The sequence below is a fragment of the Pelmatolapia mariae genome, linkage group LG7 (genome assembly GCF_036321145.2).
Source record: "Pelmatolapia mariae isolate MD_Pm_ZW linkage group LG7, Pm_UMD_F_2, whole genome shotgun sequence".
In the NCBI taxonomy this organism is placed as follows: Eukaryota; Metazoa; Chordata; class Actinopteri; order Cichliformes; family Cichlidae; genus Pelmatolapia; species Pelmatolapia mariae.
The window spans coordinates 59744679-59761495 of record NC_086233.1 but is presented as its reverse complement, the minus strand read 5'-3'; the positions used below and the strand labels follow the sequence as shown (position 1 = coordinate 59761495).

The following is a 16817-nucleotide window of genomic DNA, read 5'->3' as shown; positions in this document are numbered from 1 at the left end:
GGGAGATAGGCCTCCAAACCTTGGAGGGCCTGAGATGTCCCCAGAGAGGTGGCGTCTGATACCCAACCTGACATATAGACACAGACATACAGGCACACTCAAATACAAACATCCATTCCCACCCTCATGCTCTCATAGGCAATTACTCCACACTCAACCAACGTGGAGACAGACATAAAGAGACGCTGTACACACAATCACACTCCCCAAGCGTACTCTAAGAACCGGGTCTAGGTACCCTTGCCCCTGGAGGGGGAAACTGCACCCAGACCCAGGTGGTGTTACCCTTTTCCCTGCAGTGGGGAGAAGCAGACTGCCCCGACTCCGCAGCAGCAGGGAGGCCCCACACACCAGACCCCAGTCGGACGGCCAACTCCTCCTCCTAGCCCCCCCGCTCCAGCAGGCCGCAGAGACCGGGGGTGTGAGAAGACTCCAAACCTCCCTCTACCCGCTCATATGTAGTGTTGATGTATATGTGTTCTAAGGTGCAATTAAAACCCAGGAGGGCATGGAGCTACCTGCCAGAGAGCAGCAGGTAAGCGCATAGCCCCTCCTGATAGCCCTCAATGTCTACGTGTATTTAAAATTGAGAGGTGGGCAACGACGCCAGGGGTGAGGTGTACACCCTGATGGTAATTTGGAGTCTGTGTTGTGAGCCCACCCCCAAGATCCTATATGTATGTGTTATGAGAGTGTGAGTAATGTGGATGTCTAAGTTGTGAGATAAAATTGAGGCAGAGGCAGCCAGAAGGGGACAGAGGGGGGGGAAAACACGAAAAAAGTGTACAGTCGAGTCTTAATAGCTTACTTACAACTGGGCTGGTCAGGGACTCTTTTGGCTGCAGTGGTTATTATTATATTTACATGCTTCCATCTCCCGTTTCTGCTCGGTGACAGTTCGTACTTTTCGACTGTCCTTTCTCTCCCTCCCTCACTCACAGACACATAACGGGTATGGCAGTCCATTCTCCCTGCAGCACGGACTACACTGCCCATTGTTACGAAATCAGTTTCACCCCGGTTCTTTTTATTCCTCGAGGCATCCAGAGACGACACCGGAACTCAGTAGTCATTTCACAAAACCTTTATTCATCTTTATTCATCTTCCTTTAAGCATGCATCTTCTAGAAGGGAAGACGTGCAAGGCCGGTGTCCCTCTGCAAAATCTTCACTCCTTTGTCTGTGAAACGCAGTTTTGTAGAAGCGACCCCATCATAAAACCCCCATGGTGTGCTGCAAACTCTGTGTTTGTGTGTGTATGCACGAGCACGTGAGTGCCTGTGTGTGCGCGTACCCGTGTGTCTATGTGAGTGCACGTGAGTGAGTATGCATGTGGGTGTGTGAGTGTAACAGTCAAAGCACTGTGTGTGTGTCTCTGTGTATGTGACTTCCTGCCGGTCATAAAAGTAATCTCCTCACCCAAGCCACACCAAATTCCTTTAGACAACATACAAAACACAGTTAACATATTACAAACACTAAGACCCCCACTCTGTATCCACTGGGCCATTGGCCTCTTGTTGTCTTACATTTACATTTAAGGTGGAGAGTCTCCTGCAAACATACTTCTAAGTTTATAACAATTATGAGTTTTATTAAAGGTACAAGCATCAGCATCAGCAACCCCCAACTGTAGCTTCCTGTCTCCTTTCATGAGAGCAGACCCCCAGTGTCCATAAATTCCTTTCCCTTTAAACAATTACACACACTCTCAGGCCTACAGCTAAGCCAAACTGAAACACAGACAAATCCTTCCCTCTTCCTCTGAATACTTATTTTCTTGTCCTCACACCATGAGGCTATATTCTTTAGGGCTATGCCTGTAACACTCTGCCTATCGCCTTCATATTAAATAATTTTTTGAACAGTAAGTTTAAAAAAATATTTTCTCACGTCAGTAAGAGATGCGAGATTGAGACACAGGCATTTGAGCCTCTTAATGCGTGTTTTGTTTGGGTTTCCACCGGCGTGGAATTACCAAAAATAGAGAGCGCATAGCCTAACATATGAAACAGGAAAATACCGCCGTGTAATCCATTTATTTCGACAAAGTAACTGTATTCTGAATACCACCTTTTTAAACGGTAACTGTAACGGAATACAGTTACTCATATTTTGTATTTTGAATTCGTAACGGCGGTACATGTATTCTGTTACTCCCCAACACTGATCATGGCTGGATTCATATTTCTGCTTCATTCTTAAAATAATTGTTTTTCTTAATTTTTTGACTGTTTTTAAAAATTCTTTTTCCTGTCTCAAAAAAGAATATTCATTATAAAGATACCAAAATCTTTTTATCTTGAATCAACTGGCTGATTATGATTGTTATTACCTTTACTCATGTATCCTCTCACGTTGCACTTGAATCAGTTCTCTTGATTCTTATGTGTCTCAGTCAGGACTTGTCTTTGTTGGCATAACAGTTTTTTTTACTTTGTTAATCTACAAGCATGATTTCTTTAGTCAACATTTTCTAAGTTAAATGTAAAGTTATCAAGAAAGTCATTTCAGAGTTTGACTAGTTATACGTGTGCTCTTTTTTCATTCTATTTACAGAACCTGCTGTGGTCAAGAATCTTGCTTTGTTCAATGTCACAACAACATCTGTGTCTATAAATTGGACTAAACCAGATGGGGGTGTCGACTGGTACATAATCCGGTGGAATGGGACACAACAGGTCTCCAATCGAACAAATCAAACTTTCTTTACTATTCAAGACTTAACCCCTGGCACCCAGTACGACATTACAGTGGCTGCTGCTGCTGTAAACCAGTCAAATGCAGGAGATAACAGCTATATATCTACATTCACAAGTAGGTCCTTGCTGTGTATTGTATTAGTGAGATATTCCAAGATTCAGGTTGGATGAATTTGGCTACATCAACCACAAAGCGGCACAGATGAGACGAGGGTTTGTTGTAACTTTGCAGTGCGTTTATTCTTTCAAACATAGTGTTGCCCTAATAGTTTTATCTCTAATAGGATGATATTTTAAAACTTCTATATAGACATTTGTTTCAATATAGGTTATAAAAAAAATAAAAAAGACTGAATAATACAGAGGATGAGATTTTTAGTCAGATTGTCTTTATCTAATTTTTATGACTTAAATGAAGGTGAAGATATCCAAAGCTTAAACTGCAAAGTCAAGTAGCCGCTTGTGTTGTTACTTTTAAACTGCCCTAAATAATGAAACAACTAAAATCAATCAACTACTTCTTTAAATGTTAATATGAGCCGACTCAAATGAAAGCTCTACACTTTCTGTCCTGTCCATAATTTTTGTGTAGTGAAGGAAAATCAAATATATTTACAGTATAGCTGTCCAAAAATGTCTAGTTGTGACTGTATATACAGACTAAAGCTTGTAATATTGTTTTCAATGTTTTTGTTTTTAATAATGCATTTGTTGTGTTATTAAAATTTACATCTTTATTCTACAGGACCTGAAAAGCCTGGGAACATCATTAGTGTTACACAAGGAACCAACACCTTAAGCATCAGCTGGATTTTGCCTCGAGGAAACATTAGTTATTATCAGGTCAATATATCCAATGAAAACTTAGTGTTTACAAACTCCAGTCAAACAGTGGCCACAACAAGCAATTTTACCAATTTAAAACCCGGGAGACTCTATAATATCACAGTGACTGCTTTTGCTGGAAACTTCTGGAATACATCTGACCAGGTGTCATTTGCCACTGGTAAGCCCAACAACCTAATCTCTTTTCTTTATCGCCATGTTTTTTAAGACCCCGAGAACAACTGTGGATACCATTAGAATGTTTCAAACATGAATAATGAGATTCTTGTGATAATAAATGTTAAGTTGGGTACAAAAATATTATATTCAATTGCTGTTTTTAAATGTGTTATGCAGAAACACCTAAACAGTTAAAAACAGAAACAACAACAAACAACCATCACATTGAAATGATTTGATCCCTTTTGTAACTGTGTCTGTAGATAAAGGGTGGCACCCTATCTGGAAACATAGCAGTGTACTTATTTTATTACATTTTTATTGGACTAAACTGTTTTTAACTTCTTTAAATGAGCAAAATGACTTTAAGATGTCAACTTGGTTTTATTTGTACCCTTTAGTTCCCAAACCTCCTGGGTCTGTCATCTTTAGTAGCCGGAGCAACTCCTCACTCCAGCTGCAGTGGGCAACACCTGATGAAATGATCGGAGCTCCAGACATCATATACAGTATCACCTATCAGGCTGTGGGTGGTCTCAGTCAAAACACAACTTCCACTCAAAATAACACTTTGCTTCTTTCACTCCTTGACTCTGGAACCAGCTACACTGTAACAGTAAAAACTATTGGACCTGGAAATTTAAGCAGCACGGTTGTTCAGAATTCTTCTTTTACCTGTAAGTACAACAAAGAAAAAAACCCCAAAGCCATCAGACTGTCTGTTTTTAATGCATGGTTTTACTGGCCAACAAGAACACTTCATATTAATCAATATATAATATGATTGTTAGTGTTGGACAGTTTATTGTTAAGATATAGACAGGAAATATGGTGTGAAAGAGTTTGGTATGACATGCAACATGGGTCTTTGTTTGCCATCAAATCAGGGATATTGATGTAATGAGTGAAACTTATTTAACTACCGTTGTTTAACATTGTTTCCTAATTTGTCATCTTTTTTAGTGCCAAACCCAGTGAGGAATCTAATAGTCAGCTCTGAATCTACTACTTCACTAAATGTGAACTGGTTAAATCCACTGGGGGTCAAATCGTATTACAGATACTTACTTGACACTTACAATGACACAGGAGGACTTATTTACTCAACAAACATCACCGATAACAGCACTTCTGTACCGAATCTAAACCCAGGAACTAACTACAGTGTCACAGTCAGAACAAAAGCTGCAGACGGAAGTGAATCTACAGTGGAAAAGGGATTCAATTACACAAGTAAGAACTAACATATAAACTCAGTCAAACTGTTGAAGTATCAGTCCTGTTTGGTCTGTGTTTTGTTACTTGAATACTTCAAACTGCAAATTTCTACAGTGCCCAAACCTGTGGGCAACATCACAGTGGAGAGTGTGACCACGACCTCCATCAAGTTAACGTGGTCCAGACAAAATGATTACAAGCCTTCCTATTCCTACCTGGTCATAGCAAGACAGAGTGGCAGCGAGATAAAGAATGATTCGACAAAGAATGAGACGTACACCTTCTATAATCTGACCCCTGGAGAGCTGTGCACATTTTCTGTGTTCACAGTTATAGCAGGGGTCAAATCCACAGAGGAAATTGCACAGAGTTACACAAGTATGTCTTAAAAATCTCTGAAATGTGCTTCAAAGTCAAGTCTTCCTAATCCATCTTGCAATTTATAGTGATCTCCAACAGACTGTCAGAGCTTGGTTATATGTGATATTGTATTATTTATATGTATAGCATTTTTTTTAAGGGGAACTGATAAGAGAAAAGAGTTCCAGGCACCGCAGGCAGATATATTAGCTTCAGTAAAGCTGGAGCCTACAATTTTCATAAAAAAATTGTCCTCCCTGTTTGACAATCAGTAGCCGTTAGCTCGATACCTTTGCTCTTTAGTTTCTATCCTTTCTGTGAAAGGTCTCAACCCCAAGCCAAAATATAACATTATCAGGGTTTTAGTGATGTTATATAAACTTCTAAAAGTAAATCTTTAAACATGTTTTTGGTCACAAAACAAGTAATTTGGTTGATATTTTCTTTGTGTTACTACTCAGCCCCTATTAATCCAATACTAATGTTAATTTAATTTGAATCTTCTTTTTTATCCAGTACCTGAAGCAGTCTCAAACATTACAGCCGTAGGAACCACAACTAGCCTTTCAGTGAGCTGGACACTGGTGACAGGGAAGGTCTTCAGTTACAGTGTTGTGCTAAATAGTACTGGACAGTTAGTGAACAGCACGGTAAACAATCAAACTACAAACACAGTCTTTGGGGGCTTGACACCAGGAGTAATTTACTGTGTCCAGTTGATCACCAAAAGTGGACCTTATCAGAATAACAGTTCACCTATTTGCAACGCAACTTGTGAGTTTCATTGACAATCTGACTTCTACCTCAAATTGTATATTCAGCATTTTGATCAACACCTATTTTAAAAATGCATGTATTGTTTGATTTAATCAAATTAATCAATCAAATAATCAAATCCTTCTGCTTCTTCAGTTCCCAACCCTCCTGGTCCCATCACAGTGCAATCTCAGACGGTTAATTCCATCAACTTCACCTGGGCCCTTCCACAGAACATGAGCCAAAAGCAATACAACTTTAGTGTCACCACCACTAACAACACCTTTGTGACCAAAGACAACTGGTTCCTGCTGGGAAACCTCACATCTGGAAGCCCCTACACCATCTCTGTTGTTACTGTGGGTGTGATGGGATATAACAGTGTATCAGTGACAACAGTAAACTATACCAGTGAGTAGACATACAGCTGATGAGATTGCAGTTGTTACAGTGGAGATTCCTGATTTTTTATTATTTTATTTTTATTGAGTTTATCCTTTTTCTTTCACTCTGACAGAGTTTATTTTGACTGGTATACTTTGTATTTGTTTTTGTTTGTTTGTTTGTTTTTATTTGTTTTGTTTAGTTTTTTGGGATGTAGTGACAACAAAATGTCATTCAGACAGATTTTAAAATGTTTGGAATCAATTGTCTGTGTACAACATGCTGAGTAAAACGATGTAATACAGCTGTCCTTTGTCTAAAATAGTAATATTGTTAATACTATTTATTGTATTTCTTTTTCCTCTGAGTGTGAGGAACATGTAACAGCAATCACAGGTTTTTCATCTGTCTCATTTTCTCAGGACCATTTCCTGTATCAGATCTGACTCAGATAGAAATAACTACAAATGCAGTGACCTTGGTGTGGACACAGCAGGAGAGCAAATTAAGCTACTCTTATCGGGTGCAGGTCACCAACGAGTCCAATGTTATTGTAAACAAATTAAATGTGAACATAACAAATGCAACAATCATAAATCTTCGTTCTGGGAGCAACTTCAACTTCACTGTCACTACACTGACAGCAGATGGCACTCAGGCAGATCCTGTGACAGTGTCTTACTTCACACGTATGTACAGTATATGTTGTCAGAATTTCTGCTTCTCCTGGAAATCCCCGATACTAAACTCAAACTAAATCAGTAAAAACAACCAAAGTCAGCAAAAATCAAAAGCTGAGCTTGGGTAGTTTATCATTATTCCAGTCAGAGAGAGCTGTTATAAGAAAAGTGCTGTTCATGTGCCTATAATACTGCTGTTGTTATAGTAATAATAATAATTCCTCCTGTGTTTGTAGGGCCATATGGTATTACTGAGTTGAAGGCTGAAACCATAAACACAACTGCTATAAATCTGAATTGGATGAAGCCAGCTGAGTACAGGAATGACTATAAATATCGAGTTGCTACATCAGGCTGTGCCTACAAAAATGACACCCTGGGACAAGAAACCATACAGATCTCAGGCCTCAACCCTGGGACCAACTGTACCTTCTGTGTTTCTGTCATGGCAGCAAATGGCATTGAAGGACAAACAGTCTGCACCTCTCAGTACACGAGTATGACTCTTAGCTGCCATTTCAAGTTTTATTTGCCAGACTATCATTGTTGACATGTTTTAATCCTTTGTTCTCTCATCACATCAACAGAGCCCGAGACAGTACAGCCCACTATCTCAGGTCATTCGAATAGTTCCATCACGGTGACATGGACGAAACCTAAAGGAAATGTGGAGAGTTACAGTTTGCAGCTAATACGTAATAATACAACTATTCAATCCCTGAACAATTTGACTACATCGTACCAGTTTCAAAACCTGTCAGCTGGACGGGCGTACAGCGTCATTTTAACCACAATAAGTGGACCCTTCAATGCATCATCTGAACTCGTTACTAACGCCACTCGTGAGTAGAATAAATGTCTTCAATTTTGAGTGCAGTGATATGTATGTAAATATGTATGTATGTTGTTATTTACTTCAGCAGGTTTTGAGAATTGAGCTGTTACTGATAAAGTTTAATTTGACACTACACTAAAAAACTGTAAAACAAAATTAATTACAACAGTGAGCACTTACATAAGATAACATGTTGCATCCCCCTTCCTCCAGTCCCTAACCCTCCTGGGTCGATTCAGATCCTGAGTAAAACAACAAGTTCCATTGAAACTCAATGGACAGAGGCGCCTCTGATGACTGGTGCTAATTTCTACTACCTGCTGACTTACACGTCATCCCAGCAATCCAACAATACCAATACCACAAACACCAGAATGAACTTGTCTTCCCTGTCTTCTGGGACTTCCTACAACATTTCTGTGACAACTGTGGGAGAATTAGAATTCCAGAGTGAGACGGTTTACGTCTACATGGTCACAACAAGTAAGGCTTTCATTTCTGTAAGGAAGTTTTGGAGAAGTTTGGGCAGTCTCCTCTTTCATTATTACTGTATGAATTAACTTTAATATCTCTCAAATGTCTGACAGGACCACTGGCAGTGCAGGAGCTCATGGCCACTCCAGGAGAGACATACATCACAGTCAATTGGAGCAATCCACCTGAATACAAGAAAAGCTATAAATACTTTTTGTCCTGGAATCAAAATAATTCCCAAATGCAGAACCTCACAGTTACACAAACTGTGTATAATATCACTAACCTGGATCCTGGTCAGTGCTACAGCATTAACGTCACCACAGAGACCTCTGATGAAACACAGGGTGCACCAGTAATGATCACCAGATGCACAAGTACGGACACTAAATATTAATTCTGCAAAATTTTGTCACTTATCTTTTACATATGAAAAATGTAATTTTGATGAGTCCACTGTGACCAAACCCAATGCAAGATAATTCATTGAACAATCTGTTTTTGACAAACAAAATTTTGTCAAAAACAGATTTTGTATTTTCTTTAGATATTTGATAGAAATATTCTACTTTAATAGAACTGACAGATTTGTTCATTAGAAGTGTTCTGTTTTTTTCCTTATTTCTGTTTCATGCTACAGATGCAAGCCCAGTGACAATCTTAGGCTGTCAAGGTCCAAACGACAATACTGCACAAATCATCTTGTCATGTACCACACCCCGTGGCCAACACACTGGCTTCCAGATGATTGTAAATGGAAACAACATCACTAGCAACTCTTGCAATTATACTATTTCTGGCCTTAACCACTATACTAAATATAATGTGACTGTGATAACTCTAAGCTATGGAAATCCCAGCATTCCTGTGTATCACGAGTGCTCGACAGGCATAGGTAAGGCTTTGTGCTTTCCACAATGTAGAATAATATTAGTGTTCTAATGTACTTAAAAACTAGAGTTTGAGATACATAGAGAAGCCTCTATATAGAAAATACCAGTTCCTAATAAAATCCTTTTTCCTTAACGGTGCTCAAAAACATCTATGCATTCACTTGTCTGTGACTGCTTTTGTTGGTTGAGCTGTAGTTGATAGTACACTTTTATTTTTTATCAAAGAGCTGCCCATGCCAGTAAATTCTGCTAGCTTGGTGCAATCGAATGGTGTCACACACAGTAGTTTCATACTACAGATTGATCCAAGGATGTTTAACGACTCTAATGGACCAATTTTAAGAATGCCTAATGACATCTTTCTTCATTTCTCTATTACATTTTTTCCAAACATTGTAGCTATCACTACTATTGCTGTTGCTGTAGCAGTAGCAGTTTTTCTCATTCTCTTCAGTGTCCTCATCGCCTTTATTATCTACTGGAAAAGGTTTGCCACTATCACCAGTGATAAAAAACATGTTCATTAAATATCCATGTATATGAATAAATTCTAAATTTACAGTTTATATACTTTATCCACTCCTGTAGGCTAGCCAAAAAAGAATCACCAGACATCCAGATTCAGTCTTTAAGGTAAAATTTGTATTTTTATCATTTTGTTGTACTGTATGTATGATATACTTAGACAACAATTGTTCCTCTAATTGCTACTTTTTCTTCTTTTTTGCATTTTTTATAGAGCCAAAGTGTAAGTACAAAATTTTTTAACTCACAAAGCTTCAGCATATCTTCCAAATATTAATACTTTTCTGAAAGAACCTTATCACTCTTGCCTAAACTTTGGTTTGAGCAGAAGTGTGGCTGTGAGTGTGGAGGACTTTGAGGCTTATTACAAGAAGCAGAGAGCAGACTCCAACTGTGGCTTTGCAGAAGAATTTGAGGTAAATCCCCAAAACTGAATATATTAACTGACTCTTGATTTGTAAATATACTTATTCATAGTAGAACATTTTTATTTTAACAATTTGTGTTCTAGACACACTCACCAGTGTCAATGTCAGTATAACAGTAATAAATCATTCCTGGCACAGCTTTACAGTATTACTTACAGTGCTCCAAAAGTTTTTGCTGCCTGAAAACAGACATCTTGGAGAGGTGCAACTGAAACAAAATCAAATGTAATTACTGTTACTGGAATGAGCCAAAATAATACTGAAATGTAATGTAAAAAGCAAACAGCAAAAAAATGAAAAACTACCCAGAAAATGTTTCATTTGCTTCTCTGGTACTCTGCATGTATCCACCAACTTTTCTTTCTGTATTTTAAAGGACCTGAAGGTTGTTGGCACAGCTCAGTCAAAGTTACATGCACTGAATGTGGAGAACAAGCCTAAGAATCGCTACAACAATGTGCTTCCATGTGAGTCACTTTAACAAATCCATCTCTGCTGCTTTGACCATAACACCCTCACTCTTTAAACAATATCATTGCCTGCCTTACAGCATCTGCTACCATTTTCTCATTTTAGTTTGTGCCTTGAACCAAAAAATATCATGCATCTATTAATGCATAACACAGTGTAGGAAAATAATTTCTAATAATTTTTTTAACAATAATAATTTTTAATTCCTTTCGTGCTCATTAGATTTCCCTTTAATTTCAGCTCTTACATTTCATTTACCCTCTTGTTCGCCTCCTAGATGACTCTTCTAGGGTGAAACTTTCAATTCTCCATGGAAGTCCATCTGATGATTACATCAATGCTAACTACATGCCGGTGCGTACTGACACTTTTTGAAGCAGCTCTCTGCCACAGTCATTGCAGCATCAGTAAACATCCTACTGAGCAACATAACTTCGCTTCTTGACATGCCATTTGTTAAACTTTTCCGCCTTCATGTAAACTCTGCTTTGAAAAACATCTCAGAAAAATCCAACTGGCTGTTTCATGTGGTTGAGCTCACATTTTATTTGGCAGGGTTACAACTCGAGGAAGGAGTTTATTGCAGCTCAAGGTCCTTTACCCACCACAGTCAACGATTTCTGGAGGATGATCTGGGAGAAGAATGTGCAGACTCTGGTCATGCTGACACGCTGTAATGAACAGGGACGAGTGAGTATGAACAAAAACACCAAAACTACCAGGACAAGCATGTTTACACTCACAGATACACACAATGTACTCCCGTATTTTAAAAAGAAAAATGTGCCTTAAGCAAAAGCATCTTATCCTAAATGATATCAGTGACATTTTCTGTGATGACATTCACAGACAACTCTAACAGACAATAGGAAAGAAAATGAGCAAGAATACAAAAAGCACTAAAAGAGCATAAATGTCTTCAAGGCAGCTCATTCGCTTAATGAAATTCCATTATGATAAAATTGATATAATTTTGAGTATAATTATTTTTGATTTTTTTTTTATTCATGTGGATATAAAGAACGTGTAGCGTTCATTTCATTGTTTAAGAAAATTCAGTTTAATGTTAACAATGATACAGGAGAGGATTAGGGCCACTGGGGAAAAAAGTGGGAATGTCATTTTTTTTTTCAGAATCTTGAGAAATTCATAATTCTGACTTTGATCTCAGGATTCTGAGGTTTGAGTCAGAATTGCAAAATTAAATCAGAATTCTTCTGTAAATCCATCTATAAAAAATTTTGTAACATAATGTGATATTTACAATCACCATATATCATTCCTTATATGCCTGTATGTTAATACAATACAAATAATAGCCAATATATAAAGTCCATAGAAAATGGAAGGAAGAAACACAGTCTTACGTAAATATAGTTGTATTGTCACTTTGACCTTCAGATCAGTCTATTGAGCTTGAAGGAGACGTCAAAGGTCATGTGACAAACATTTGAAATCTTTATACAGTACTTCCTATATGCTGACCATATATATCACAGTTGGAAGAACCATAGTTTCATAGTTATAAGGCTTTTTGTTCATTTTTGACCAATAAATCATGACCGTGAAGATCTTGGTGGATGTAAGCTGTAATTTAATGGCTGGTTTACATAACCCCACTCTATACACCTGTATGATATCAATGTGACCACAGTAATCCCACTTGCTGTCCAAACTTTGTTTGCAATGGGCAGCTAATCAGAAGAAAGTTGTCATAAAGGGAACGTGACCACGAAGGGACACTGTTTAAGACAGGGGTAGTATCAACACCTGGTACAAGATAAATGAGGGTTACTTTGATCATTCAGAATGACTCTAATAGAGCCCAAGAATGAAACGATACAGCTGAGGAAAAACATTAAAGATCCCCTGTCATCTATTCATATATTTCCATCTATACAGTCATGTGATGTTCACCTGAAAGAAAGTGTAGCTCTAGGTGTTTTTTTAATGCAACAGTTATTTTCACAATGTTTGCAGGGTTTTTTTTTTTTTAAGCTAAAACATTTCCTTTCCAGGTAAAATGTGAGCAGTATTGGAGTTCTGGTACCAAGCGGTGCGACAACATCATTGTAACAGCAACCTCTGAAATAACACTTGAAGACTGGACCATCAGGGACTTTGACATTAAAAATGTGAGTGTTTTTCACATTGATTTCAATTCAGTTTTGTCTATATAGTGTCAGTGCTCAAGATAAATATCCTACAATAACAGAAGAAAGCCCAACAATTACACAACCCCCTGTCACCAAGCATTTGGTAACAATGGGAAGCAAGCATACTTCATACAGCATATATCCATATTTGTAAATTATTTATTTTTAGAAATATTTATAATTTTTCAGAAGTATTTTTAGGAAAGGGAGAAAGACCTTTAGATTGATAAACCCTATGGTCCCTGAATATTTAACATGGTTTACAGTAGGCGTCCCGCAACCAAAATGGACTACCTATTAATACTTTCCAATATCTTAACAAATCTATGGTAATAACAAGGTCAGTGTTGACTGAAGTTCTCTCTATTTACATCTATATAACTAATACTTTGTATCTTTGAGGCTCGTGAAAAGGCACTTTTGCTTTAAAACATAAATCCTTGCAACAAATTTTTGTCATGTTGTACAGTTACCGTTTGAGGTACGTGGTAGTGATGTGTCAGTCGCGAACGAATCGGGTCTTAGAGCCGGCTCTTTGAAGTAAATGATGGGAGCCGGCTCCTTATTGGGAGCCTTGTTTTTTTTTTTTCTTTCTCTAACCCTCTCTCTTACGAAGCCCTGCAAGGGACATGGGAGAAAAAAAAATTAAGATGAACTTTTGCGAGATCTCGCAAAACTTCAAACTGGTGCAAGAACGTCTCCGAAAATATTGGAGCACTTTTGCAAATATGTGATGTCTTGATAAACCAAGCAGATATTTGAAGTTTACACAGCTACATTCTTGCCTTAAAATATCTTAAAAGTTTATTTTGTGAGCCAGAAAGTAATATTAAAACTAAGTAGCTGCCGCCATTGTTGGAAACTGGATTTGGCCCAGCCTATCCCAGAATTCATAGCGCAGCCCAGCCAATTTCAGTTTCCAACAATGGTGGCATCTTCTTTTTGTTTTGCATATTTTAATCTATATTTTATTGTGTTGTGGTTTGCAGTGTTTTGTGTTGTTTCACTTTAAATTTGTTGAAACAGAAAAAGCTGAAAATTTAAATAGTTAAAAGTTGAATTCTATAGTTGGTTTTTTGTAATATGTTTTATATGTTTATATGTTTAAAATTTAATTTTTTACATTTTATGTGAAGTGAATAAATAAAAGCGTATTTATATAATAAACATGTATAAATAAAAAACACTATTTTTTACATTAGTAATTTATTTTGTGCATAACTTTATATTGTTATTGATAATAAATTAATTAAAGCAACAAAACAACCTAAAGAGCCGCTGGGGAGGTGAAAGAGCCGGCTCTTTGTAGTGGGCCGAGCTGAAAGAGCCGGTTCTCTAAAAAGAGCTGGAATTCCCATCACTAGTATGTGGTATTGTGTCTTGAGTATCTTCAGCTGTTTTGAGGTGCTTCGCTGTTTTGTCTTTCAGGTGAAAACAGCAGAAACCCGAGCAGTTCGTCACTTCCACTTCACAGCTTGGCCAGATCACGGGGTACCAGAAACCACAGAGCTCCTCATCAGCTTCAGACATTTAGTCAGAGAGCACATGAACCAGTACTCAAGACACTCGCCCACGGTGGTCCACTGCAGGTTTGACAGAACACACATGCACACCCTAACTTTGTATTTATCCAGTGTGACCTGTTTTTTGTTTTTTTGTTTTCAAATATATACATATATATATATATATATATTTATATATCTGTGTTTCTATGTTCTTTGTGATTAGTGCTGGTGTGGGGCGCACAGGTACCTTCATAGCCATTGACAGACTGATTTTCCAGATTGAAAGAGAAAATACAGTGGATGTGTACGGCATTGTTCATGATCTGCGCATGCACCGACCACTTATGGTGCAGACAGAGGTAGGAATGGTCACATTCACTGTAGTGTGTTGTTTGACGTGATGAGTGATATGCCATATCTCAATGAACCTTTGCATTTGATATATGTGCAGGACCAGTATGTGTTCTTAAACCAGTGTGCTTTGGACATCATCCGGTCGAGAACGGGGACCAATGTGGATCTAATCTACCAAAACACCGCGGCACTCTCAATCTATGAAAATATAGGCCCAAAAAAGGGGTCTCCCAAAAACGGATACCACAACGCATAGGCCCAGAAGTCCATCAGTTCTTCCATCTCTCTCTTCACTTTCAGAAAGACACTGAGCAGATATCTGTGAAGGAGAGGCTGTGAGCACATTTTCCTGGATTTATTTTTATACCTTTTAGGCTTTTGATAACAGTCATCTAGCTTCCTGGATTCAAAGTCAGATTATTTGATATTTATTTGTTAAGATTTATGAATGTTGACAGTGGACGAAACTGTACGTAGAGCTGCAATAATGGATTATGTGTCTTGGACACTTTGCTATAATTGCATATTTTTGTATTGCTCAGATGTTTTATAAATACTTCTTAATACTGTATATGACTCACTGATGATTAGATCTTTTTGCTCAGGTAGTGTGATGGATGCTGTACAGGTATTTTTGATCAGGAAAAACTTATAATAACCTTTGCCTTGTATAAAACAAATGCTGTTATGAAGACTGTGTGCCTTTTAAAGACCTGTTTCACCAGTTCACCAATAGGTGGCACTCTTATGTCTTCAAATGGAAAAGACAGACATCTTAAATTCAGCCATCTGTTTGTGCATATTTTAAGCCAATATGAACTCTGCAATGTGTTTAAATGAAGGAGCCTTTTGCACATGTATGCACTGTATTGTGAATAATGCACTGGATGCATTTGTCTTCTACACTGTCTACTATGGAGATGTTTTTATCAGTAGCATTAATATTTTGGCCAGTGCTTTGAAGACTGTTAGGATTATTTCTTTATACATACAATAATTTTATTACAGTTTTACTTTTGCAATTTTACTTGCCTCAATAAAAAGCTCAGGAACTCAATTAAACTGAACATGTTCCTAGCATCTATGGTGTTTGTACTTTGACGAACTTAGTCCATTGTTTTTTCCTTATTTTCTACATTGTGCATTCCTCACAGAAACTGTAATGTTATGTCACTTCCTGCTACATATCTGATCCTTGTATGGAAATCCTGTGATGTTAAAATGGCCAGAGAAGTGCAGACTTTCAAAGGGCAGGATTTTCCAGGAGGCAGATACTTTACTTTTTTAAAGATAATTCAATAAAAGAGTACGCCTGTAGATATTTTTTTAAAACATGTTTTTAAAACTTGTATTTTTATTTTATCATATTGTATTTAAAGCTATTTTAAGCATTTGGGTTTTAAATGAAAAATATGTATAATAATTACTAAGGTTTTAGGATGTTTTATATGATGCTTGATGGTACAATGTGAAAATATATATAGAAAAAGGTAAGGATTCAAAATTTGTATACATTTTAACCTGTCATATGAAATGGGATTAAAAATTCTGCAACATAGGGGTGTAATACTCCTCTTATTGTTTAAATCCCTCAGCTTCAATATGATTAAAGATCCATATGCTTGCTTTAATGTTACCTCTGGACAATTGTGAGTTTGGATCTATTTACAAAGCTCATCACTCAGAAAATAAACAAACTGCACACTGTGTCACGGCTACTGCAGCATGTCTGATAAACTCATTATGTATATAGTTTCTAAAATTGTTTGAGTCAAATGGAAGGATCAAAAGGACCAACACAATACACGACTGCATGCTACAGAGCAGGACTGAGCTGTTACACCTTTAAATTATTCAATTTGAGGTTGCAGGTAGATAAGTGCACTCTCAACGGATGAATAAATAATACCATGTCTGTTTCTTACTTTGTAAGGAAAACGCTTTCCACAAGGAGACTTTGACAGTTTTACTGCTCAGCACATCAGGCCTTCTGTTGCAAGACTTTGTACTGTATTTAGGTGGTTTAAAGGACCACTTTTTGTACACAGCATTGTTTTTCTACAAATGTAAG

The 16817-nt window shown here is 37.6% G+C and overlaps 1 protein-coding gene across 1 annotated transcript in view; it reads left to right on the top strand.

Moving 5' to 3' along the window:
- Window positions 1-16441, top strand: part of LOC134631853 (titin-like) — a 60287-nt gene extending 43846 nt beyond the window's left edge. Inside the window, 24 exon segments of the mRNA XM_063480409.1 lie at window positions 2560-2817; window positions 3448-3708; window positions 4109-4384; window positions 4671-4940; window positions 5040-5303; window positions 5802-6059; window positions 6198-6452; window positions 6848-7114; window positions 7342-7602; window positions 7693-7947; window positions 8154-8423; window positions 8528-8791; window positions 9055-9309; window positions 9707-9794; window positions 9896-9940; window positions 10047-10055; window positions 10161-10248; window positions 10637-10727; window positions 11009-11085; window positions 11287-11421; window positions 12750-12866; window positions 14316-14476; window positions 14616-14751; window positions 14844-16441. Of these exon segments, the coding sequence (XP_063336479.1) occupies window positions 2560-2817; window positions 3448-3708; window positions 4109-4384; window positions 4671-4940; window positions 5040-5303; window positions 5802-6059; window positions 6198-6452; window positions 6848-7114; window positions 7342-7602; window positions 7693-7947; window positions 8154-8423; window positions 8528-8791; window positions 9055-9309; window positions 9707-9794; window positions 9896-9940; window positions 10047-10055; window positions 10161-10248; window positions 10637-10727; window positions 11009-11085; window positions 11287-11421; window positions 12750-12866; window positions 14316-14476; window positions 14616-14751; window positions 14844-15002 (4520 nt within the window). The 3' untranslated portion in view covers window positions 15003-16441.
- The last annotated feature ends 376 nt before the right edge of the window (window positions 16442-16817 follow it).